This window comes from Anabrus simplex, chromosome 4 (genome assembly GCF_040414725.1).
Source record: "Anabrus simplex isolate iqAnaSimp1 chromosome 4, ASM4041472v1, whole genome shotgun sequence".
NCBI lineage: Eukaryota > Metazoa > Arthropoda > Insecta > Orthoptera > Tettigoniidae > Anabrus > Anabrus simplex.
The window spans coordinates 74329986-74357737 of NC_090268.1; the positions used below are offsets into that span (position 1 = coordinate 74329986).

The window sequence follows — 27752 nt, forward strand, 5'->3', positions numbered from 1 at the left end:
ACCCTATCAAATGCTTTAGACATGTCAATCGCGATACAGTTCATTTGACCTCCAGAATCCAAGATATCTGCTATATCTTGCTGGAATCCTACAAGTTGAGCTTCAGTGGAATAACCTTTCCTAAAACCGAATTGCCTTCTATCGAACCAGTTATTAATTTCACAAACATGTCTAATATAATCAGAAAGAATGCCTTCCCAAAGCTTACATACAATGCATGTCAAACTTACTGGCCTGTAATTTTCAGCTTTATGTCTATCACCCTTTCCTTTACATAGAGGGGCTACTATAGCAACTCTCCATTCATCTGGTATAGCTCCTTCGGCCAAACAATAATCAAATAAATACTTCAGATATGGTACTATATCCCAACCCATTGTCTTTAGTATATCCCCAGAAATCCGATCAATTCCAGCCGCTTTTCTAGTTTTCAACTTTTATATCTTATTGTAAATGTCATTGTTATCATACGTAAATTTTATTACTTCTTTGGCCTTAGTCTCTTCCTCTATCTCGACATTATCCTTGTAACCAACAATCTTTACATACTGCTGACTGAATACGTCTGCCTTTTGAAGATCCTCACATACACACTCCCCTTGTTCATTAATTATTACTGGAATGTCCTTCTTGGAACCTGTTCCTGCCTTAAAACACCTATACATACCCTTCCATTTTTCACTAAAATGTGTACGACTGCCAATTATGCTTGCCATCATGTTATCCTTAGCTGCCTTCTTTGCTAGATCCAAACAGTTCCGCAGGCAAAGCACAGATTATTGTAAAATACACTTGCATCTAAATCACTGGACACTTCGAAGCACTTAGACACAGACGGAATATCACAATATCAATTATATTCTATCTAAATTAATATTTTTCAAGGAGCACGAATAGTTTGGAAGTAGAGAAATGACTTCCCTAACCTCAGACATTCTCAAAATGATGTATGCAAGCTACAGTTTTGTCATGGATTTCAAAATAATCACGATGTATATTCCTAATCCATTTCTCCATTTAATATTCTATTCCGTAGGAAACTTAAGAATAGTTGTATGAAAGGCATTGCCATAGTTAGACTAAAACCTGGTTCACCTAGTGCATTCATGTTTTTTAATGGGTAAAAACACGATCAAAACAAGCACATTCTCACATTACTGCGTATAATTACATATCTTATGTGTCCACTGACTCATATAAATACACTCGCACACCTATATTCTACAAAGAAACTAAGACTTGTCGTCAACTTTCATAAAATTACACCGACTACATACGATAACAACAAACAGACATTTCCAACAATTCCCGCTACTCGATTCGCCATTTTTGAACGATCGAGGGTAGCATTAAGTTCTGAGGATTGGAGATCAAGACCGACTCTGAACAAGACCGACTCTGGAATCGGTCTTGTTCAGATCTTGGATAGTTGTAGGTCCTGATCGAACGGATCTTAATCGATTATCGTGCACGAAACTATGGAGGAGATTTGTTGATATTTTTTTCATGCTGTCATTTGTCCGTTTTTAATGCTCTGTAGTACTTGTGAGTGAACACAGATTATTATGATTTTAGTAATGAAGGAAATGAGAAAAACATATTCGCCATTTATTTCCATAATATGGTACTGTTTGGAATGACCATGAACGCGCCGAAGTGTGTGACCGGTAGGCGAAAATATTATAAGGCGGTTATTGAAGTTTCTGTCATTAATGAGACTTTCCCAGTGTAATTCATGATTCATATTTGCGGATATGTTAAAGATCTGCAATGTTTCGATTTTGGAAAGCCAACTGAATTGTTTTGGGTGAAGTAGAATCCCCTCTGTCAGAATGAAGTGTCTGTGAATTAACTCGCTAACCTATAATATACATGTGTGCAGGGACTCGATATAGCTTCCTGCTCACAACTTGAGTATGTGATTTACGCCTGTATTTGTTTGTGAAACTTCGAATTTTTACACACTATTCAACATGTTGCCTAGTATGCCATTGATATCAACTCCATTGAAGGAACCAGCAGGTGATTCACAAAGAAATGAAACTATCAGTGGCAATGGTTTAGAGGTGCCAATAACACCAGTTAACTATCAGTCTGCAGATGGTGCTTCAGCACCTCTGACGGATGCTGCAGTTTGTGGAACAACAAATGCAATAGATGCTTGCTCTGTAAGTCCCTCTCCAAAACGATCATCTCTTTTAAAACATGTTACACCAATTCTGAAGAAGTATCATCGTAAAGGAAATAAAGCCCCTCTTCTTCTGAAAGGAAATTCCAATGAACTGGTAAAAGAAGTCTGTGATTTCATGCTTGACTTTTTATCATTGCACTCGGATTTTATGTACCATTGATTCAGTTTGCTCTTAGTGTGGTTTAGCTTCTCACTGTAGTCTTTATTTTACTGCAAGTTTATTGTTAAGCTATTGTTTCTCTTGAGAAAACCTATTGAACTCCATTGGCATGAGTTGCTTTATTCCAGTCATATTCTTGAGCTTCATTTCCTTTCTGTTGGTACTTGATTCATTAAATATGATTTAATTAGGCATAATTTCTGTAAATGCTGAATTTTTGGTTAGTAAGAGTGATCTTTTAATGTGAAACGGCTGTTCAACTATATTATATGCCTCGCTCATATTGATACTGATCCTTCCGTTCTCTTCGTCCATCACCATGTTCTGTAGTCCTGTCCTAATTGAAGTCCATCCATGATAATGCAGACATTATTGGCTACAATGATTTATTTGACCAAGCATGTTTGGGAATTGAGTAGGAACCAGTGTTAATGGAGGATTGTTACCCAGTTGTACTTTCTCTTAAAGCAATAATTACCTCCACCACCACTTTACAGACTTAACCACTCAGTCTCCTTAACTGATAGTGGGTACTATAGTTCTATGAATGTGGCAGCTGCAAGAAGTGAAATAAAGCCAGAATTGGGTAAATATAGGGAGATGAAATGGCTTCGTATTAAAATGGTATTTGGGTAAGGTACCTTCCATGTGTCTGAAGGCTGCAATTACACCTCTCTACAGGTGAGGGAACAGAAAGGATTGCAATAACTACTGCGTTATTTCTTTGATCAGTGTTCTGGGCAAGGTGTCCAAATGCATTTTTGGAAAGGAAACAGGATACAATCAATGGTGGAACGTTGGATGAAAATCTTTGTAGATCCAGACCTCTGAGGGACTGTCGTGAACAGAATTTTTTACCTTGCTTCACTTAATTTGGAAAATGCTATGAGAGGAATAGACAGTCATTCTTATGTTTTGTAGATCTAGAGAAAATGTGATGACAGAGTACCTACCATGAGAGGAAAGATGTTGGATATACTGAGCGATTATGGGTTCAAAGGTAGGCTATTACAGACAGTTAAAGGCATTTACATTGACAATTACACCTCTGTGAGGATTGATGATAGGTTAATTCTTTGTTAAAAATATTTACAGAGATTAGACAAGCCATATAATCATTCATAGTTTACATGAATTATTTCTGAAAGGGAGGGATTCAGCTGGGTGGAAATGTAGTAAGGAGTTTGTCCTATGCTGGCTACTTGGTCTTTACGACAGACTGTGCTGAAAGCCTGCAATATGATATCTTGAATAGTGATTTTGCAAATATGGTTTGAAAATTAGCATTTCTAGGGTTAATGTGATGTCAGCTGAGAAGAAATCTAGGTACTTTAAGGATTAACTGTCAGGTACAGAATATTAAATAAGGGCAAGTGGATCATTTAGAGTAACTTGCTTAGGATATGTGTATTCTCCCAGAAGGTAGGTGAAATTGAATCAAGGTGTAGCCTAGCAAATTTAATGTACTGTACGCGCACCTTTTAGCGATATATTTTTGTGTGGGGTAGAGGAGTAAGGAGGGAGCTCTCCTGGTTCCGGTAATACTACCAACTGAATGGAAATTAAATCTGAATTGATTCGATAATATTATCAATCAATATGAATTTTCTAAACCTTTATTATCTTAAGCCAACAACTGTGTCACACCTCAGGCCTATATAACATTTCTCGATGCGAATCTTGTTCCTAGCATGAATTCTCTAGTTTGGCTTTGCTGTGTAAACAACAGTACTAGTATGTAAAGTGTACGCCAGATGTCACACAGCGATGCACAAGCCATTCATAGTTTGTGTTTCAAAGGTTGCCAATACGAATCTCGAAGATAACCGAGGTTGACCCATTCTGCACTAGGGTGTCCATCTATCACTAAAAGGTGTGCGTACTATAGGTAGGTCACAATTGCAGTCAGCATTAGGTATTCTGGAAGGAAAGAAGTGTGCTCTCAGATGAAGTTATCCTCTGTTTTCAGACTGACTATTACTCGCGAAACTTTCAGTAATACCTGGACTCCCTAGTGCTGAATCGTTAGACTTCGGCAATCTTCGAGATTCGTATTGGCAACATTTGAACACAAACTATGAATCGCCGTGAGACATTTGGCGTACACTTTACGTATTTGTTGTTTACACAGCAAAGCCAAAATATAGAATTCATGCTAGGAACAAAATTCACATCCAGAGAAATGTTACATAATGTTATATAATGAGTGTGTGACACAGTTGTTGGCTTAACATAATAAAGGTTTAGAAAATTCTTATCGATCAATCATACTATTTTTAATGTAATCTCAGTTCAATATGGACCAATCAATATGAAATCTATATCCCTCCTTAGTCTTCACCCCCGTACAAAGAAGTATTATCACTTAAATTTTTGCGAGTAATATATGAGAGTGAAAGCCAGGTGGACTCAGGATTTATCATTAATAAACTGGAAGGACAGACATACAAGTACATACAGGTGAGAACTATCACAGGAGGAGATAAAGGCTAATTTAGGATCGATTTTGATGGATGAAGTTTTGCATATGAACTGTCTTCAATGGCAGGATTGTGCAAGCCAAACAGAGGATAGCTTACCTAGGAGAATAATGGGTTAAGACATGGAGGGTAAGAGAAGCAGAGGAAGACAAAGGCAACAGTGGTTAAACTCAGTTGGAAATTGAAGGTTGTGGAGGCAGTTAATTCATTTTCAGAGGGTACAGAATGAACACTGAAAGGCATAACAGTGTATAACGAAGATGTTTGTATGCTTGTACCAGTACTTGAAATGTTCCTGAAGAACTGTGTTATGTTTGTTAGTCATCTAGTATGTTACATTGTTAATTGTGCCAGCATTAGTGTTGTAAAATATTCTTTGTCCAGCATAGTTCATTGTTGCATGCAATAGTGTCTTTCTTCTTTCAGAATCATCTCAAGCTTTAAGGAATGTTTGAAAGTAGGCCTATAGATTGGAAGTAAAGACTGTTCTGAATGTTTAGTGCTATGAGATTGTGCTTGAAGGCTTATTTTACAAAAATATAATTTGAGCATTTTTCAATTCCAGCTGCAGATCATTTGGTAGTGTTGCATGATGCTGCTTGAAAATATTTTTTTACTGCTTTTTTAGTTTGAAACTGTAATACTTTTTGGTGAATTACTTGTAGAGACCTAATAGTTTCTCTCATGTACTCGGAGCTAACGAGGTGTTTGAGGTAATTAGGGGCTGCAACTGAGTCCAGCATTGCTTCTACTCTCTCTGAAACGACTTCTCCGGTTTCACTTTTCCTATCCAACTTCGATTTTCTCAAATGTTCTAATGTGTCTTGATATTTCTAAAGGCATTTTGAAGCCTAGGGATTCCTTCATTCACCAAGAAGGCTGTGGTCTTAAATGTACTTAAATCTTAACTAGCGCATGTGGAATCTGACTTGATTATCTAATATGCAGAGTGAGTAAACATATGAGGAAATGTTTACTAAAAGATTAAATAAAATGTATGAAAAATATGAAGTTTAAAATGACGAAATATGAAATTATGTGAAGTTGTTCGTGCAGGTTTTAGTTTAGATACTTGAAAGTTAATTGGTAGGAGTTCATTCCAAAATTCCAAAAGTATTAGATTGAATTTTTACTTTAAAATTATTGAATAATAAGTTTCTTTTAAGACCAGCCCTATGGTGTAGGGGTAGCGTGCCTGCCTCTTACTCGGAGGCCCTGTGTTTGATTCCCGGCATGTCAGGGATTTTTACCTGTACCTGAGGTCTGGTTCGAAGTCCACTCAGCCTACGTGATTAGAATTGAGGAGCTATCTGACGGTGAGAAAGCGGCCCCGGTCTAGAAAGCCAAGAATAACGGCCAAGAGGATTCGTTGTGCTGACCACACAACACCTCGTAAGCTTCAGGCCTTCGGGCTGAGCAGTGGCCGCTTGGTAGGCCAGGGCCCTCCAAGGGCTGTAGTGCCTTGGGGAAAGTTTCTTTTAAGACTGTGTTTATTTAATCAACTCCCAGTAGCCTAATTTACCAAAAAGTGATGAAGTAAATTATAATTAATAATTATTTGCAATAATATGTAATTTTGTTTTTCAATACGACATAGCATATAAAGCTGCTTTTAGTTGTACAGGAAATCATGTTATTTTCAAGTTAATATGAAATCAAGGAAAACGTGAATTTTAATGTGTTTATTTAAAAAACCAGGATTGAAGTGTATTTCATTTTCAGTATGCTTTACTACGCTTTCAGCTGCTGGGATATGTATTAAAACAGGGTACGCTATTTTTAAGTATATTATGTCATACGATTTTATACGTGAAACTGTATTCAAAAATATATAACATGAATATTAAATTGTGACGTAAGTTTTAATATGACATGGCATATAAAGTTTTATTGACATATGTAGAAAATTACGTTATCTGTGTTAACAGATATAATAAGTATTCTTTCAGTTCTACATTTCATAAATAATTAATGTCATTGGATTTAATACCAAATTTATACAAATTAACTTAGTTTTGTAATTTATTATCTTATTTATTGCTTATGAAAACTTGAATGAAGAGACACACCTTATCTGTTTCTAATTTATTTGAATAAATATGTAATGTATAATTATACAGAATTGCATAAGTGCTAGAATATGAATAAATATGAGAATGTTTGTAAAATATGAAGATTTTATCAAAATATTATGAAATATGATAATTTTTATTGCTGGATTATTATTGCTGACTGCATAAAACGTAAAGATATCTGGTTTCCTCTTGAATATTCTTTATGGTTTAGAATATGAAATTCCATATTTTTACTCGCTGTACTAATATGTAAAGAAATATTGGCAAACAATTTTTTTTATTTTACAGTAAATGCTAATCAATCTTGGCTGAGTACTGAGTAGAAACCCTTCATTGAAACCTTCCTGTACTTATCTATAATAATAAAAGGAAGTGTTTGTTTCTCTTTGTTTTGTGTGTGCGCAATGCCCAGCAAAATTTACAGCACAGAGAGATCTGAAATTTTGAACATAGGTAGATGGAAGGGGGTCCGAGTGCACCTCAAAGCCGGAATTTTCATTTTCGCTTTCATTGGTGAGTAATGAACGAAGAACCATCGGAAAATGTGTATTGGGATATGACAATCCAAGGTGCTGTCACCAAGAGTAAAAGATAGTCACTTTAGTTAGGCAACGTACATGAGATAGGTAGAGAACAAAATTGAAGAAGCCATTTTACGTCCGTGGTGTAGGAAGCCGTTTTTGGTCTTATATGGTGTGAGGGTATATGACGCTGCTGATTGTGATTTGTCCGTCGGATGAAGACGTAAAGTCTTGAGCTATTCGAGAGGAGTGGGCTATGTGCTGGTGCCGGGTTTTATCCTTTTCATTCTTACTATCATACATCATGTCATTCATTTCATCTCATTAACTCATCTGAATGGGTTGATGTCATGAAAGTCATACCCGGTATCTTAGCATTGAAAGTAACAATATAATAAAAATAAAATAATGTATTGCATGCAGTTTACGTCAAAACGATGTGAGTTAATAAATATAATGTTTTAATTTGCTTTTAAATAAATAGTTTAGAAACATCTAACGGCTGAATTTATAAACGCCGGCAAAGCCACGGGCACATGCTAGTAATGATATATACAGCTATCCTAAGATATTTCATTGTTGTAATACAGCTCTCTAGGATATGTAATTTGAGAGTATTTATGATCATCATACAACAGATACAAAAAACAGTGATCTTTACAAAATAACATATACATTTACAACAAAAATTACATATTAGTCCAAATTTCTAGTGTTGTTTGAGTCATCAGTCCATAGACTGGTTTGATGCAGCCCACCATGTCACCCTATCCTGTGCTAATCTTTTCATTTCTACGTAACTGTTGCATCCTACATCTGCTTGTCATATTCATACCTTGGTCGACCCCTACCGTTCTTACCACCTACACTTCCTTCAAAAACCAACTGAACAAGTCCTGGGTGTCTTAAGATGTGTCCTATCATTCTATCTCTTCTTCTCGTCAAATTTAGCCAATTACATAAAATCAGCTTCATGGTCCATATCGCACTTCAATAGATTCACAATTAAGTATTTATTTTTTTTCCACCTAGTCGATACAATGATTGCTTAAGGCAATTTTTAATGGTCAAAAGTGGTACATGTTTCGTATATTATCAACATCTTCAGCCACATAACACTGTTTAGATGAAAAATATATAAAATTGACAAAGTAATGCTTTAGAGGAAGTGTCCTTAAAATGAACATAAGATTGACAAGATTAAAACAAACAAATAACTCAAGAGAAAAAGCATTACTTTGTCAATTTTATATATTTTTCATCTAAACAGTGTTATGTGGCTGAAGATGTTGATAATATACAAAAGATGTACCAATTTTGACCATTAAAAATTGCCTTAAGCAATCATTGTATCGACTAGGTGGAAAATAAATAAATACTTAATTGTGAATCAAATTTAGCCAAATCGATCTCCTCTCCCCAATTCGATTCAGTATATCTTCATTCGTGATTCGATCTATCCATTGCACCTTCAGCATTCTTCTGTAACACCACATTTCGAAAGCTTCTATTATCTTTCTTTCTGAGTTAGATATTGTCCATGTTTCACTTCCATACAATGCCACGCTCCACACGAAAGTCTTCAAAAACATCTTTCTAATTCTGATATCAATGTTTGAAGTGAGCAAATTTCTTTTCTTAAGAAAGCTCTTCCTTGCTTGTCTGCATTTTATGTCCTCCTTACTTCTGCCATCGTAAGTTATTTTACTACCCAAGTAACAATATTCATCTACTTCCTTTAAGACTTCATTTCCTAATTTAATATTTCCTGCATCACCTGCCTTCATTCGACTGCACTCCATTACTTTTGTTTTGGACTTATTTATTTTCATCTTGTACTCCTTACCCAAGACTTCATCCATACCATTCAGCAACTTCTCAAGATTTTCTGCAGTCTCAGATAAAATAACAATATCATTGGCAAATCTCAAGGTTTTGATTTCCTCTCCTTGGACTGTGATTACCTTTCCAAATTTCTCCCTGATTTCCTTTACTGCCTGTTCTATGTAAACATTGAAAAGGAGAGGGGACAAACTGCAGCCTTGCCTCACTCCTTTCTGGATTGCTGCTTCTTTTTCAAAGCCCTCGATTCTTATCACTGCAGACTGATTTTTATACAGATTGTAGATAATTCTTCGTTCTCGGTATCTGATCCCAGTCATCTTCAGAATCTTAAATTGCTTGGTCCAATCAACATTATCGAATGCCTTTTCTAGATCTACGAATGCCATGTACGTGGGCTTGTCCTTCTTGATTCGATCCTCTAAGATCAGACGTAAAGTCAGAATTGCTTCGCGTCTTCCTACATTTCTTCTGAAGCCAAATTGATCTTTTCCCAACTCAGCTTCAAGTTGTTTTTCCATTCTTCTGTAAATAATACGTGTTAAAATTTTGCAGGCATGAGATACTAAACTAATGCTGCGGTAGTTTTCACACCTGTCAGCACCGGCTTTCTTGGGAATAGGTAAAACAACATTCTGCCAAAAATCGGATGGGACTTCTATTGTCTCATACATCATGCACACTAAATGGAATAACCTTGCCATTTTGGTTTCTCGTAAGGCAGTCAGTAATTCAGAGGGAATGTCATCAATTCCAGGTGCCTTGTTCCTATTTAGGTCGCTCACAGCTCTGTCAAACTCTGACCTCAAAATTGGGCCTCCCATTTCATCAGCATCAACAGCCTCTTCTTGTTCCAGAACCAAATTATCTACATCTTCACCTTGATACAACTGTTGGATATGTTCCTGCCATCTTTCTGCTTTGTCTTCTTTCTCCAGAAGTGGCTTTCCATCTGAGCTCTTAATATTCATACACCTAGATTTCCTTTCTCGAAAGGTTTCCTTGATTTTCCTGTATGCAGCATCTACCTTTCCCAAGACCATACAGCCTTCGACATACTTGCACTTCTCCTTCAGCCAGTCTTCCTTATCTACCTTGCACTTTCTATCCACTTCATTCTTTAATCGCCTGTATTCTTTTCTGCCCTCTTCATTTCTGGCATTCTTGTATTTTTGTCTTTCATCAATCAGGTCTAGTATCTCCCGAGTTATCCACTGATTCTTAGTTGATCTTTTCTTCCTTCCTAACATTTCTTCAGCTGCCCTACTGACTTCATTTTTCATGACTGTCCATTCTTCCTCTATTGTGTTTCCTTCAGCCTTTTCATTTAGTCCTTGTGCAACATGTTCCTTGAAAGAATCCCTCACACTCTTTTCTTTTAACTTGTCTAAATCCCATCTCTTTGCATTCTTTTCTTTCTTCGATTTCTTCAGCTTCAGATGACATTTCATGACTAACAAGTTCTGGTCAGAGTCCACGTCTGCTCCTGGGAACGTTTTGCAATCCAACACCTGGTTTCTGAATCTCTGCCTAATCATAATGAAGTCTATTTGATACCTTCCAGTGTCTCCAGGTCTCGTCCACGTATAAAGCCGTCGTTTGTGGTGTTTGAACCAAGTATTGGCAAGGACTAAATTATGATCAGTGCAGAATTCAACCAGCCGACTTCCTCTTTCGTTCCTTTGTCCCAATCCAAATTCTCCTACTGTATTACCTTCTCTTCCTTGGCCTACCACTGCATTCCAGTCTCCCATCACAATTAGATTCTCGTCACCTTTCACATATTGTATCAAATCTTCTATCTCTTCATATATTCTTTAGATTTCCTCATCATCCGCTGAGCTAGTAGGCATATAGACCTGCACTATTGTGGTGGGCATTGGTTTGGTGTCTATCTTGACGACAATAATTCTTTCACTATGCTGGTCGTAGTAGCTTACCCGCTGCCCTATTTTCTTATTCATTATTAAACCAACTCCTGCATTTCCCCTGTTTGATTTTGTGTTGATAATTCGGTAGTTGCCTGACCAAAAATCCTGTTCTTCCTGCCAACGTACTTCACTTATACCAACTACATCTAACTTTTGTCTATCCATCTCCCTTTTCAGGTTCTCTAATTTACCACAATGATTCAAACTTCTAACATTCCACGCTCCGACTTGCAGAATGTCAGTATCCATCTTCCTGATGATCACCCCCTCTCGTGTAGTCCCCCACCCGGAGATCTGAATGGGGGACTAGTTTACCTCCGGAATATTTTACCCGGGAGGAAACCATCATCAGTACATCATTCATACAGAGAAAGCTCCATGTCCTTGGGAGTTAGTTACGGCTGTAGTTTCCCGTTGCTTTCAGCCGTGTAGCAGTATCAACACAGCTAAGCCATGTTGAATATTATTACAAGGCCATATCGGTCAATCATCCAGACTGCCGCCCTTGCAACTTCCGAAAGGCTGCTACCGCTTATACCACAATGAAAATGGTACAGTCTGTATATTTTGTGTTGTCGAAGGACCTGTGTGGGCAGTTCGTACCTAATGTGATGGCCACCTTTCTTTTTAATTCCGTTAAGCCAATCTGGCATAGATCAAATCAACCTTTCACAGTGAGAGGGCTCAATCTGATCCCATTCTGTCAGAAGGGCAGTTTTGAGGTCATGCCGATAAGCTTAGATATGGCATGTTTGTGGATGTTTTCATTGAACACACTCCACAAATTTTCAATGATATTAATGCCTGGGAGACTGTGGAGGGGTATATAGTACATGGGGGAAATTATAGAGTAACCACATGCGTACCTTATGGGTTTTGGGTCGTTGCCTTAGTAGAACGTAAAACAGTTCCGCAAGCCTAATTTCTCTGCACTCTGTGTCAGTTCTTCTCCACCATCGTGTTCCACTATCGGCCGAAGATTCTTTTCTGCAAGCTCCATGTTTGGTTTTCACCAGATACTCGCCGTCTCATACCCTGCAAACACATTGAATTTACCTTCATCAATACAAGGTTATTACAAGTGATTGAAGTGATTTCATAAATTAACGTTAGTTCCAGGAATTGACATATGGTCTCGAAACTCAATGGTCATGTAGAAAAATTCAAAAAGTTTTGGTCTGCTGAAGTCGCACTTCAGATTTCTGTCACAAGAGCGCAGCAGTGAGCAGTGCGCAGTGAGACAAGGTGGCGACAGGAGCCGAGAAAGCGTTTGTTGTGCTTAAAATGCACTCACATCAGTCTGTCATAACAGTGCAATGACACTTCAGGACGTAGCACCACAAAGATCCACCAACTGCTAACTCCATTCGGCGATGTTATGTGCAGTTTAAAGCTTCAGGGTGCCTCTGTAAGGCGAAATCAACTTGTCGGCCTGCAGTGACTGAAGAAACAGTTGATAGCATTCGGGCAAGTTTCACGCGTAGCCCACAGAAATCAGACGTAAGGCTTTTTTTAGGCGTTTTGCTCTATCAACCAGCGTTTTGTCTTAGGTCTGACACTAGACTCATCAGAGTGAGATGTGTCAGACCCTACCCACTAACACTGGGGTGTATGCAGGTGACTTATCAGAAGCCCATTATAAGAGGCACAGTCTGATAACTGCATACGGGAGATAGATCTCCACAATGGAATTATTACCCGCCTAGCAATTCCGAAAGGAAATTCTAAGTTCCCATGGAGGGAATTAGATATTTTTCCACCTGATGAGTCTAGTGTTAGACCTAAGACAAAACGCTGGTTGGTAGAGCAAAACGCCTAAAAAAAGCCTTACATCTGATTTTTGACATGCTGTATTGGTGGAAAAATAGCTAATTCCCTTCATGGGAACTTAGAATTTCCTTCGAGTCCACAGAAGTCAACGGAGAGAGTGAGCAGAGAGCTGAACATAGCACAGCCGACCGTTTGGAAAATCTTAGGGAAACGACTAAAGCAGAAGCCTTACCGCTTACAATTGCTACAAGCCCTGACTCCCGATGACAAAGTCAAACGTCTTGAATTTTCAGTGTGGTTGCAACAGTGCATGGAAGAGGATGAATTTAGTACGAAACTTTTTTCAGTGATGAAGCAACATTTTTTGTTAATGGTGCAGTACACAGACACAATGTGCAAATCTGGGGTGGTAGAGAATCCTCGCGCTATAGTGCAGCACATTTGAAATTCACCGAAAGTTAATGTGTTTTGTGCAGTCTCACGGTTTACAATGTATGACCCCTTTTTCTTCTGCGAAAAATCCGTTACAGGACGTGTATCTGGACATGCTGGAAAATTGGCTCATGCCACAACTGGAGGACAGCGCAGACTTCATCTTCCAACAGGATGGTGCTCCACCCCACTTCCATGGTGATGTTCGTCAATTCTTAAACAGGAGATTGCCAAACCGATGGATCGGTCCTGGTGGAGCTGATGATCAGCAATTCAAGTCATGGCCTCCATGCTCTCCTGACCTAACCCCATGCAATTTCTTTGTGTGGGGTTACGTGAAAGACTTGGTGTTTAAACCTCCTCTCCCAACAAATCTGCCATAACTGCGAGCTCACATCAACTGTGCTTTCGAAACCATTGATAGGGGCATGCTGCGCCGAGTGTGGCACAAACGTGATTATAGGCTTGATGTCTGCAGAATCACTAAAGGTGCACATATCTAACATTTTTAAATGTAAAAAAACTTTTTGAGTTTTTCTATGTGTGTACAAAGCCTTGTGACAACATGTCAAATAATAAAGTTATTGTAGAGCTTTGGAATTGCTCAAATCATTTGTAATAACCCTGTAGAAATTGCTGTTTCCCAGAAGTCAATTTATGTGAGTGATTAGTGGCAAACTGGAACCTGAGACGTTTGTTCTTCTTGCTGATGTATGGTATACTGTGCGATACTCGACCATTGAAATCCTCTCTATAAAGGACTCTCCTCGTGGTTTCTGGGCAGGCTGTTTTCTTCATTTCTGTTTCCTTGGTAAGTTTTCGTGCACTTAACGTGGAATAATTCTTTTTAAAATAAAATTTAAAAAATGTCAAATCCATGTCTCGTCTGAAGCAGTGAATATTTTTCTCGAACTACACTTATCTTTGTTCTCTATTCTAATGTACTGACAACGAAAGCAGCTATTGACCAGGCGAGTTGGCCGTGCGGTTAGGGACGCGCAGCTGTGAGCTTGCATCCGGGAGATAGTGGGTTTGAATCTCACTGTCGGTAGTCGTGAAGATGGTTTTCTGTGGTTTCCTATTTTCACGTAAGGCAAATGCTAGGGCTCTACCCTAATTAAGGTGACGGCCGCTTCCTTCACCCTCCTAGGCCTTTCCCATCCCATCTTCACCATAAGAGCTATCTGTTTCTGCGTAAAAGAAAAAGGCAAATGCAACTAATGATATTTCGTACAGTAAAATGGCTCTGATTCACAATTTTTCTGATCTCGCACAGCTTTCTCAGTGCCACAGACGTCTGACCTCTTTCACGTTCTATGTTGATCTACGGAGGGTTGCTTAAATGTAATGCCTGTCTTCATGCACAGAACAAAGGTATGCGTGGTTCAGACTGTGTGAGCCAGACATGGCATGCCTAGTACAGTAGTCCAATGCGAGCCATGTATAGTGCAGTATACCACTTTCATTGTGGCGTTCAATCTGCAGTTGTTTTAGTGTTTTCCATTTTATGTAGGTATGATCATAGAAATGAAGTGCATCTTTATAGTCCCTAAAAGCTGGATATGTAATCAATTAAATAAGCAGTGTTACCGGTAATTTTCATGTAGAGGGAATGTTCATTTTCAATCAAATATCAGTTCATACTAGGTGTACCACTTCCATTGTGAGCCACTGTAGGTATATTCTTATCGCGGAGTGCAGGTTGGTCTCCTCATTGATCATGCAGAGAACAGTGGTCGGTGGCGAATTAAGTGGTAGAGTTGGTTACACATTTTATTTCTAAGTTAAGGATTGTGGGATCGATTCCCAGGGCAGTCGGTTAACATCCATAAGTGCTTAAATGTTACAGGTCTCTGTCAATAGATTGCTGATATTAAGTAACTTTTTTTAAGGTAATAATTCCAGCACTCTATGTTCCATTGAAGTGATAGTATTCAACACACAAAACTATTGTTATTAAAACAGGTTTGAAGATTTATGTAGAACTAATTGTATTTCAAAATAATTACCTCTGAAAATACACTGGTGCAATTTGTAAGGCATTGAATTATGAAGATACGGTTGAGCATTGCTTTCACATACTACTAATACTGAGTTTACCAGTATTCCATTTCTTATGATGTCAACATGTAAAGGATCTCTGGTGGTGGTGTGATTGTGATTATTTTAAGAGGAAGTGCAGTTGGACAGTCATTCTCTTGTAAACTACTCGCAGGGAAAAATAGAAGAGGTCCAACCCTTCGAAATTGAAAAACTCACTAGACATTTGGGGTTGGAAGAGAACAAGATGTGACTAAGAGAGGTCAGATGTGAAGGGTGAAGGTGGAAGTCATGCTAGGGGTCCTATAGTCACCAAACAATCCTTCCAAGTTGAGAGCCCCTGGGGATGTATTGTAATGACTCCACCCACTGTGGTAAAGGATCTCTTGTGATTTGGTGTTATCCTGACAGAATGAAAACTTAGCAGTACCGTAGTGTTCTAACTTCTCTGCCATCTGTTAGAATAATATGACACATTGAAATTGACATGCAAGCAGCCTAAACTGAAATATACAACACAGTTAATACTGCTGCGTGGAAACAACATTGAAAGAGAGTCACATTTCAAGTACCAAGGATGCCGGTTAATGCAAGAATGGGCTCAAAATGTAGGAATTGAAACCAGAATCAGCATTGAAAGTTGTGTGTTTCCAAAATTTAAATCTTGTGTGGAACTGTGACTTCCTTTTAGAAGCTCATTGCTGTGTTATCAGTGCTGCTTTATGGTGTCAAAGGCTGGAGACAGAACCTACTTCAGACATTTGAAATGTGGTTGTATTTTAAAATGTTGAAGGTTCCATGTAGGTCTATAGACTGTGCCACTAATGAGGAGGTAACTTACTCCATCATACAGGGAAAGCATGCAAAGTCCTAATCATCGAAAAATATAGGAAAGTAGCCTATACCAGTCTAATGTTCCAAAATGACAAATACAATCTGATACAAGGGTTCATCGAGGTATATAGGAAACGTGGATGTGAGCAAAGATGATTGTCATGGGCAGGGAACCGCTGATTGTTGTTTGACATCTCGATATGGCATCCTGGTATGAGGAGCACTAAAATAGAAAAAATACTCCATGATAGTTGCCATCCTTCTGTACAAAGGCAACAGGAGAAGAAGAAATAAGTAGGCCTAAACTAACTCCTCAGACAAGTCATATTTAATGGATAATATTTACATTTGCTTATTACAACTATTCCATGATGAAATATCCTATAGTTTTTGAATTGCCCTGTTTTAAACCTTCAGTGCTTTTATACTAATTAATAGAGATTAGATTACAGATTGTTTTCTTTAAATTATTTTATGTATCTGATTTTTTCTTTGTTTTTCTTTCTAGCAACATGTTGAGAAACAGAATTTGCGTCCTATTGCTCCAAAACCAGTGGTGGTAGTAATTTCTACTCCAACCCCAACTTTTGCTGCAGTTCCACAGGTTACTACCACCGAGTAAGTATATTCAGTTGTATTAGACGTTTGAAACATCAAGAAAACAATGAATAATGGAATTTAGTGATAAAATAAATAGACTCAGTATGTGGTAGGTATTAAGTTTATGCTTCCTTCTAATAAATGGTAATGTTTAGATTTCTGTGTAACAAATCTGACAGTTTTAAGCTGTAGGCCCTATTGTATTGTTATTTTTTCTTAAGTTAAAAAGTTGAAAATATTAAGAGTGACCAATCACTTTAAGGTGCAGCCACCATGGAATTATTTTTTAAATGTTTTTAATAATGGAATGTAGAATTTAAATACAGGGTGTACCAAAACTCGATGGCAAAAATTCAGGAATGAATTCCTCACATAGAGAGAAGAAAAAGAGGTTATGACAACATGAGTTCGGAAACGTATATTTACAGATTTATTCAAACTTTTCTGATACAAATTAATTTTAGTAATAATTTACGTGTCCTCGTGCAATCATCCAATTGTCTCACCAACAGAGGTTTGCCATTAACATCTGGGCAGGCATTGCTGGTGATTCCTTGTTGGGACGCTATGTTTTTCCGAATAGTCTTACTGAACAGAACTACACAAATTTCTTGCATAACTGCATTGCGTGATTATTTGGAAGACATGGGAATTGTATCCCGTCGACAAAAGTTTTTCATGCATGATGGTGCTCCCGCCCATAGGTACCTGAATACCCATTTTCCTGAGTGCTGAATAGGTAGAGGACCGATTGCTTCGCCACCACACTTTCCTGACTTGAATCCCATGGACTTTTACCTGTGGGGGCACGTTAAGTCTCTCATGTATGCGACTCCTGTTCCTGATGAAACAACTTTATGTGAGCGCATTGTGACAACCCCTCAGGCAGTTTTTTTATCGCGTGCGTAAGTCCATGCGACGACGAGCGGAGGCTTGTATTCAAGCTGAAGGTCGGCACATTGAACATTCCCCCTGATACATGCTCAAAGTCTTTCAGCTACCATTACAGACGTACGGTGTAAATGTACAAAAGTTTGAATAAATCTGTAAGTATACGTTTCCGGACCCATGTTGTCATAACCTTTTTTTCTTCTCTCTATGTGAGGAAACCATTCCTAAATTTTTGCCATTGAGTTTTGGTACAGCCTGTATACCTTTTGTCTATTCAGTATCACCGAGCTCAATAGCTGCACTCGATTAAATGCAGCCAGTATTCGGGAGATAGTGTGTTCAAACCCCACTGTCGGCAGCCCTGAAGATAGTTTTCCGTGGTTTCCCATTTGCACACGAGGCAAATGCTGGGGCTGTATCTTAATTAAGGCCACAGCCACTTCCTCCCTACTCCTAGCCCTTTCCTGTCCCATCATCGCCATAAGGCCTATCTGTGTCGGTGCGACAGGAAACAACTTGTAAAAAAATTTTTTATCAAACAGTATACTTCGAAATATACAGCTGTTTGATATTTTTTGCATGGGTAGTAGAGAAATAACGCAAGGCTCCAACCAAAGCCTTATTTAATGGCATAGGCCCTTTGTAAACTTCTGGTAGGCATTGCCTATTCATCCCATTTTATTCACCCAGGCCACACATCTGTATATAAGGCTTACGGAGCTCCAGCTTTGAACATAGAACAACGTCCTCTAATCAGAATTGCCAGTCCCTCAAAGCATAACACCGCAAAATCATTAACTTTAGAGTAATAACAAAGTGTTGGTGAAAACTTGCTGTTTCAGCTCTGCCTTCTTCATACATTCTCTGATAGCCACTAGATCAGGGATGGCAAACCTTTTCCAACTAGTGTGCCATTTTGAGTCTAGTTTATTATTCACAACTGTCTACTGTGCCACTTGTTATTATATATGTTATTGCATAATATTGTAAAATAATACATTTGATTGCATGTTCCGTGGTCGTATTTTTGCCAATACCGCAAAAATACATTTAAAAAAATATAATAAGCGCCCATTGTTACACACTTCGTCATTAAGTATTATTTGATATAGAAATAAAAAAATACTAATATTACCAAAGGACTTTCTCAACTTTAGTGTGAAACTTGTTGCTGAATCGTGGTAGCCATGTCATTTATGTTAGGTTCATAACTTCTTGTCCTCGATAACGTACAAGAAGCATTTAGGTCTGAACCAAAACGGTTTGTAACCGTTGACTTCACAACGTTCATTTTAGAAAATAGCTGCTCGCAGGCGTATGATGACGCAAACAAAGTAACTAACAGTGTAGCAAGTTTCTTCATGGCCGAAACCATTTGTGCGAGGCTGTTTCTCTGTTCAAATATTAAGTTCTCTGGCTTCTGGAGAGTGTTCACCATCAACAGCACATTCAATTTTCACCAATTCTTCACCAAGTTGTTTGTTCCCCGATGAACTGCTTTCTTGACATTCAGTCAACTCCAATTGTAAAATGTCAATAATTAACCACTCAGAAGTATTGATTTTAATATCACTCAATTGTGCAATATGAGGTTTTAAAATAAACTGCGATAGTTTTTCCAAATCTCGAAATTGGGGTAATCTCTTAGCAACTATTTGTCTTACAAAATTCGCAACAATAAACAGTTACAGTACACACCAAAAGAATAATTACGCGATGCTGGCAACCACACACGAGCCAAACTTCGCTAATTGACTGATATGGGTGAGCGAATGGCTTGTCGGCCGCATCTGACATTTATCTCACTTGACTTCCGGACATATCACTATTGCAGTGTTGCCATAATGCACGTGCGAATGGAACTAGATTATATATTTTCGGTATTTATTTCTTAAACCTGCAACACTATGACTTTACGATGCATGAGATATGTATAGTCTATAGTACAAAACTTACACAAAAATGTTAATATGTGCATGTGGTGTGCCACCGAAATCTTGTTCGCGTGTCGCCTACTGGCACGTGTGGCATAGGTTCGCCATCCCTACACTAGATGATCCTTTAGCTAGAATACTTCAAGTTAAGAAGAGATCTTACTCAATACCAATTGGCATCCCTTTCGGTAAGCATCTTGTAATATTTTTTATCAGGAGCAGCCCTCTATTGTGCCATGTGTTTCAGTTTATGAGCCATGTTGCAAGATCTTGAAGAAGTAATTAGCTTTTTTATTAAGTTTGTGTATTGTCTATTGTGTGCCATTTTCTGGATTTGTTGAGGTCGCCCTCATTGTCGTTTAGCGGCGCTCTGAAAGGGTTGCAACATTTTGAGTTCTGTAAATGAGATGGTGTTAAAATGACACTATACTACACAATACTATATAAAATTTACACTACACTAGAATTCCAGCCTTGATAACGATACACTTATTAACACGACCACAAAAGCACTATAATATTTAGCTGATTTCAAAAACACAATATAGCCTACAGATAATGATATCACTCAAAGTAGACATTGTTATATAGCCCAGCCACATGTGCTAAGGTATACCATATTGGCAACGTGGAACTCGGACCGACCGCCTCTAGAAGCTGTCTTACAGCGGGGGTAGGAAAAGGGAGAGTGCATGTCGAGCTGGGATTGGCTGAAACGGGAGGCGTGTACTGGTTGTCATAGTAACTGCCACCTCCTACTACCACGCTGAGAACTGTCAGAACACGCACATTGTTTTAATAGCACTATAGTGGAATTAATACCAGGGCCAGAATAATTTATCATTATAGAGAGGACTATCATTGTGTCAGTAATTGTTGTATGGAGATTTCACTGTCCTTTATATTGTTCACTACAGAGCATTTTAATTTTGGAAAATTTGTTAGTTTGAATGGAATGGGGCAACCTTATCACGCTTATTTTTATAATTTTTTTCATCAGTATAATTATTTTCAGTGAAGTATGTTCCCCAAGCTGGTAGAGAGACATCTGTTTTAAGACACTGAATTTAATTTTTAGGATCTTACCTGCAGTATCTGATTCTGCACAACTTCCTGCTGACACTGAGGCTCCCAAGCAAAATGATGAAACACATACCGAACAGCCTGTTGAGCAACAAGTTGAATTACAAGTATCTGAGCAGAAAGATGACTCTCAGTCTTCAGAAGAGAAGAAAACTGCAGAGCCAACTGAGAGAAAGGTTAGTATAATTGATTTACCAAGGTTGTAAAATATAGGCTTGTTTATTTTGAAAAATCCCATTGCAGATAGCCAAATACCAGTTTTTTCTTTTGTGAAGAATTTCACTATTGTTGATTTAAACATTTTATTTGAAAATGACAGATATAAAGGTTTGTTCAGTTGCGAGAGTTAATATCCATAAATATTATTCCAGTTGTATACCGGATGATTCTCTTGCGCCTACTAATTTTGTATTATGGAGCCCAGCAGACGTGTGAAAAATGTCATAAGGTCGATATTTCTATATTGGCATCCTTTGTGATACTAATGCCTTGTAAGCTCAGCATGCAGGCGATTATTACTACACCTGACAGTTGCTATAGCCCGTTCATAAAACAGCACGCTTGGTCTGGAAGTACCAACACTTAATGGATCAAGGATGAGTTGTCATCAGGCAACAAAAATGAAGTTCCTTTGTTCTTGTCTACAAAAATAAAATATGGATAAAATAAGAAATGTGGATATCCGACAACAGCTTGGATTGAAAAGAAGCGAGAAGTGAAGAGATTGCAATGGTATGGTCACATGAAGAGGATGGGTCCCATAGGACTGCCTGAGCATACTTTGACCACAGTGTTCCTGGAAAGAGACCAAGAGGAAGACCTTGTGATGTTCAGGAGAAGGTGGTTTTCAAGGACCTTGAAATTAGAGATCTAAACTGGCATTGCATATATAAACATCTGTGGATGGACAGGACAAACTGGAGGAGGCTCGTACATAACCGCACCCGGCTTGCTGGAGCGAAGAAATGATGACGATCTTATGTCAGTCTACAATGTTAATATGACTGGATGTAGCAAAGCACAAAATACATGTTTAAAATGAGGTTACAGTGATGTGAAGAGTGTATGAAATAGTGACCTGACAAAGTAATATACTCTATAATCTATTCTTAATATAAGCACACACTCACTGTTCCACCATAGCGCATGTGGTTAGATGCTAGCCTAGTAATTAACCGAACATATTGTTGGTTCGAATTGTACATTTTTCAATTTTTTTGAATCAATATGTTTTATTACTTGGGCACAGACCAGTGTGTGCCACGTGCAAACAGTAGTACGCTGTTGTTGTTGATATTGTGCGCTGCACTGCTATACGGCTTGAGTGAGTCACTTCAGTCATTCATCATGTTTTTTACGGATGAATACGCGAACATGCTCTTATCTATGGGGAAGCAAGGAAAAATGTGTGCCAGGAACTACGTGTGTACCAGGTAAGGTATCCAGATAGGCGACATCTGACTGCAAAGACTTTCAGTAGTGTTAAAAGATGTGTGCGGATAACGGGTGATTTCGAGAGAAAACTGTAACATCTGGTGAGAATGAGGTGGCAGTCCTGGACACAGCTCGTAATAATCCACACATGAGTACATGGACAGTTCCACAACAGTTGAGCATCAGCCAGCCATGCACATAAATATTACCCCTACCATCTACAGCTACACCAACACCTCCACAGGCAAGATTTTGAAGCTTGAATGAATTTCTGTCAGTGGCGATTAGGAAATGCGGAAAATGATTCAACATTCCTGTCAGAAATCTTGTTATTGGATGAATCGTGATTTCACAATAATGGAACTGTCAACCGCCACAACATGCACAATCCTCACTGGGTGCGACAGGCAGCCTAACAAGTACAGTGAGGAGTGAATGTATGGTGTGGAATCTTTGCTGTCGTCGCCATAAGACCTATCTGTGTCGGCGCGACGTAAAGCCCCTAGCAAAAAGAAAAAAAGAATCTTTGCTACCCGACCGCATTATCGGACCGTATTTATTCAAGGGTCATTTAACAGGCACACGCTACCTCACTCTCTCTGTCATGAACTTCCACTTCTTTCTTTCTTTCTTAGTCCATTTACCATCCAGGGTTGGTTTTTCCCTCAGGCTCAGTGAGGGATCCCACTTCTACTTCCTCAAGGGCAGTGTCCTGGAGCGCGAGATATTTGGTCGGGGATACAGTTCTGGAGGAGGACCAGTACCTCGCCAAGGGAGCCTCACCTGCTTTGCTGAACGGGGGTCGGGAAGATTGGAAGGGATAAGCAAGGAAGAGGGAAGGAAGTGGTTGTGGCCTTAACTTAGGTACCATCTTGGCATTTGCCTGGAGAAGAAGTGGGAAACCACGGAAAATCATATTGAAGATGGCTGAGGTGGGAATCGAACCCTTCTATTCAGTTGACCTCCCAAGGCTGAGTGGACTCCATTCCAGCCCTTGTAGCCCTTTTCAAATTTCGTGGCAGATCCAGGAATCAAATCCAGGCCTCCGGGGGGCGACAGCTAATCGTACTAACCAGAGGATGTACCACATGCAGATAATTTAATGATGTGATTTCAACAGGATAGAACTCCACCACATTCGATGTTAGCCGTCTGTCGCGATCTGAATGAGACACATCCGGGAACATGGATAGGAAGAGGAGGACCTGTTCCTTGGCCCATCAGGTCACTGGATTTTACACCATTGGACTTCTTCCTGTGGGGGCATTCAAAACAAATAGTTTACACTCAAGCACCAGAAATTCCTCAGCAGCTCTGGCATCTCATCATCTGCTGAACAGATCTAGCATGCCAAAGCATGGCCGGTGAATTTTATATTTTTCATTCACAACAATCTTGACCAGCCTACAACTAACAATCAGTTCTAAATCTCCACTTGTGGTTGACAACACATTCTGACATTAGTTACGGTACGTCAAGAACATGAAATGATATAGGAGGGTCAAATGAACCCCGGCTTGTAATATCCTCTTTACCCAAAACTTACGATAGAGGAAGAAGATCCATATTAGTTTTAGACATATGTTAAGTTAGATAGAATAGGACTAACAAGTATTAATTGTGTTAAAACACCATTAATTTGTTACCCACAGTTATGTTTTTTGTTCACATTTTTAAAATTATTATCCTGGCATGTTAGTCTTAAGAAATTATTAACGTTTGTATACGATACTATGTACGGTTAAAAAGGTCCCAAACCTTGACCTATAGGTTTCTTCAGGCTGAAGATGCCCAAATAATGGGTGAAACATGTACCTGACGTGATAAGTCTACATAAATTCATGTAGATTCAAATCACATTAAAAGTTGAAAGTTTTGAATAGGTGGTTTTATTATATTATCCTTGAGATTCTATGCCTATCGCGTTAGAATATCGAGGAGAGAGCTCGCAAGTCTACATAGTGAGAAAATGATACTGTACCGAAGATGACCGCATTTTGTGGCAAATATTTCTGTTTTCTTATTCAAACAAAATCACGTAACTTAAACCGTTCTATACGTATCATGAAAAAATATTTCAGCACCAGAAGAGAAATAACATTCTCACTATAAATTTACATGGCCATAGCCTCTCCGAAATTTAACCAGACACAAGAAAATATAAACTAACCTCTGAAATCAGTGATGCGCTCCGCCATATCTTGAGGTGTATCACATTCTTACTTAATTTCAGAGTAGAGTATAAAAATTAAACGATCATTTACCTAGCCTTTATTTCTATCGAGTTAACAACTGCTATAGGCCATGTTATTTACGTACTTATTACGAAAACATGTTCTCCTCCTTCATTTCTGATTTTCTTTATGGAACAGCAGTTGACAGGTATTACTAATCGACTCCGACATCGCCTTCGAATATCGAGAGAGAGCTCGCAAGTGCACATAGCGAGAAAACAATACCAACAGTCGCATTTTGTGGCAAACGCTTCAGTTTTCTTATTCAAACAGCGTCACTTAACCGTACTATATGCATCATGAAAGCATATTTCAAGCACTGATAGAAAAATGATAACATTCTTGCTGTAAATTTACATGATAATAACCTTTCCAGGATTTAACCAGATGCGAGAAAGTATAAAACTAACCTCTGAAATCAATGCTACACTTTGCCATATCTTGAGCTATATCCTATTCTTACTTAATTGCAGTATTTAGCATTAAAATTAAGCGATCGTTACATCAGCTTTTATTTTTTAAGAGTTAACAACTACTATCGGACATGTTATTTACACATTTATTACGAAAACATTTTATCTTCTTTCATTTCCTTTTTTCTTTACGGAACAGCAGTCAACGGGTATTACCAATCAACTGCGACATTGCCTTCGAATGTCGACGAGAGAGCTGGCTAATGGACATGGTGGGGAAACAATACCGAAGATGATTGATTGCATGGAATATATTCACAATTAAGTATTTATTTATTTTCCACCTAGTCGATACAATGATTGCTTAAGGCAATTTTAAAGGTCAAAAGTGGTACATGTTTCGTATATTATCAACATCTTCAGCCACATAACACTGTTTAGATGAAAAATATATAAAATTGACAAAGTAATGCTTTAGAGGAAGTGTCCTTAAAATTAACATAAGATTGACAAGATTAAAACAAACAAATAATCTTGTCAATCTTATGTTAATTTTAAGGACACTTCCTCTAAAGCATTACTTTGTCAATTTTATATATTTTTCATCTAAACAGTGTTCTGTGGCTGAAGATGTTGATAATATACGAAACATGTACCACTTTTGACCTTTAAAATTGCCTTAAGCAATCATTGTATCGACTAGGTGGAAAATAAATAAATACTTAATTGTGAATCTATTGAAGTGCAATACGGACCATGAAACTGATTTTATGTAATCGCATGGAATATAATCGCTGGGTGCATAAATGTCGACAATGGAAAAAAATCGTGCACGCTTAATCACTCGTAATAACGGACGCATCAGTCATAGAGGTCTCGCTGTAACCAAAGGATAATACACACAGTTTAATATAGGAATTTTGAAGGGACAGACAAAAACTGTCATTTAATGGGGTTCTCGTTATATGCTGTACTCGTTATAGTAGTATTCTACTGTAATTTAGTGTGTGCCCTTGTGATTGCCATTGTTTAATAATGTTACAGCGCAACATCATTTTATATGGTTAGGTGGTTAATACAAAGATATCTGTTTGTTTTTGCTTTGCATACCAGAAAGGCCAAAGTTCTCATGACATATATACTGTAACTGCCAGTTAGTTGAAATGTATAGAACAAAATTAGTAGGCGCAAGAGAATCACCTGGTATAGAAAAGGAGCACATGAGAGGGTGAAAAGTCAGCATCCAAGAAGGGAGCAATAGAAAAAAAAGCCAAAGACAAACAAGTAAATACCAGAGGATAAGAACAATCCCCACACCTTCATACACTACCATCTTTGAGTAAATTGGCTCTCTCCTCATCAGTTCATGTTCTCTTCCAACTTAAATAAACTGTAGTAGTGTATTGGACTATACTCCTTGGCTTACTTTCATCGTCATCATCACCCATCACCTTCGTGCACTTTGTCATGGAGGAGAGACTTGCCCTGTAGAAAACATCGAAACTCAAATTCTTTGGACCATATCTTTTGCTAGACTATTATCAGAATACAGAGTATTGTCGAATAAATACAAGTATATATGTAGGCAATTAAAGGATTTCACAATTTGCTATCACAAAAGCGAGCAGTTATTGCAAGTTAAAAAAATGTGTTAAATGTTTGCTTCTCCTTCACAAGGGATTTTGAGTTTCCCCAACTGGAAATTGCTTCTGAACAAAGTATACAGTAAAACGAGAGAACTGGGCGAGTTGGTCGTGCTGTTAGAGGCGCGCAGCTGTGAGCTCGCATCCGGGAGATAGTGGGTTCGAATCCCACTGTCGGCAGCCCTGAAGATGGTTTTCCGTGGTTTCCCATTTTCATACCAGGCAAATGCTGGGGCTGTACTTTAATTAAGGCCACGGCCGCTTCCTTGCCATTCCTAGGCCTTTCCTCTCCCATCGTCGCCATAAGACCTACATGTGTTGGTGCAACGTAAAAACAAGAGAAATTTAAAAAGTAATATGGAGGAGTTGATTACATAATGATTGATTGTTTGTCCAACCCTTGTCCCATTTTTGTACGGGATTGGTTAAGAAGTGAGATGAATCTGTCGTGGCGGGTTTTTATGACCGGATGCTCTTCCTGACATTAACCTCATCAGAGGAGTTAATGAGATGAAGTGAATGACATGATATATGATAGTAGGAAAGAAGAGGGTGAAACCCAGTGCCAGCACATAGCCTACTCCTGTCAAATAGCACCAAGGGGTCTGCTCAAGGCTTAATGACAGTGTCATATGCCCTCACTCCATATGAGCACTATGGAGAGGTTTGGAATGTAATCCAGGCTTTTGGCACGCAATGTAGTGATTAGGAATTGTATACCACCACCCCCCGTACCCTGCCAGCCAACATTCTGATGGTGAAATTTTTTTCAACCAACTGGATTCGAACAGGCTAACCATGGCGTCAGACCGTTTAGACTTCAACGGCTTAACGATCATGGCCACCAGGCAGGCTATATAATGATTGATTAGTATACAGTATTTGATATATTTTATGTGGTTTCATTAAGTTTGGTCCTTCAGGATTTTTATTTGTAAACTTTTTTGTTAAGTTTCTTCAGTCTGTCAAAACTAATTTATGAATAAATAAAATTTAGAAACTACCTGAAAAAGAAAACATATGATAACAGAATTATAGCTGGAAAAAAAAAAAAAGAAACAATTTAATTGAAAGTCAAATCCAAAATCATTCAACTGGTACTCTTTTTGATGAAGTGGGGTGGTTGTTCACTTGTTGCATTCTTTTCCTCGTGAACCTCATTGGGTTGTGTTTCAGATGTTTCAAATCTGATTGACAGATCTATTATAAAGCCTTTTTGATAGTCTTTGAAGGCTATCATGTGA

General features: G+C 38.3%; 1 protein-coding gene across 2 annotated transcripts in view; it reads left to right on the top strand.

Annotated features, from left to right (window-relative positions):
* The first annotated feature begins 1471 nt into the window (after positions 1-1471).
* LOC136871632 (GON-4-like protein) overlaps positions 1472-27752 on the top strand; it is an 89515-nt gene continuing 63234 nt past the window's right edge. For both annotated transcript variants that reach the window (XR_011018024.1, XM_067145111.2), the window contains exons 1-3: positions 1472-2168; positions 16785-16894; positions 20780-20960. Coding sequence is in view for 1 of the 2 variants with exons in the window: in XM_067145111.2 (XP_067001212.2) it covers positions 1974-2168; positions 16785-16894; positions 20780-20960 (486 nt within the window). In the remaining variant the exon portion in view is untranslated. The remainder of the gene's footprint in view (positions 2169-16784; positions 16895-20779; positions 20961-27752) is intronic.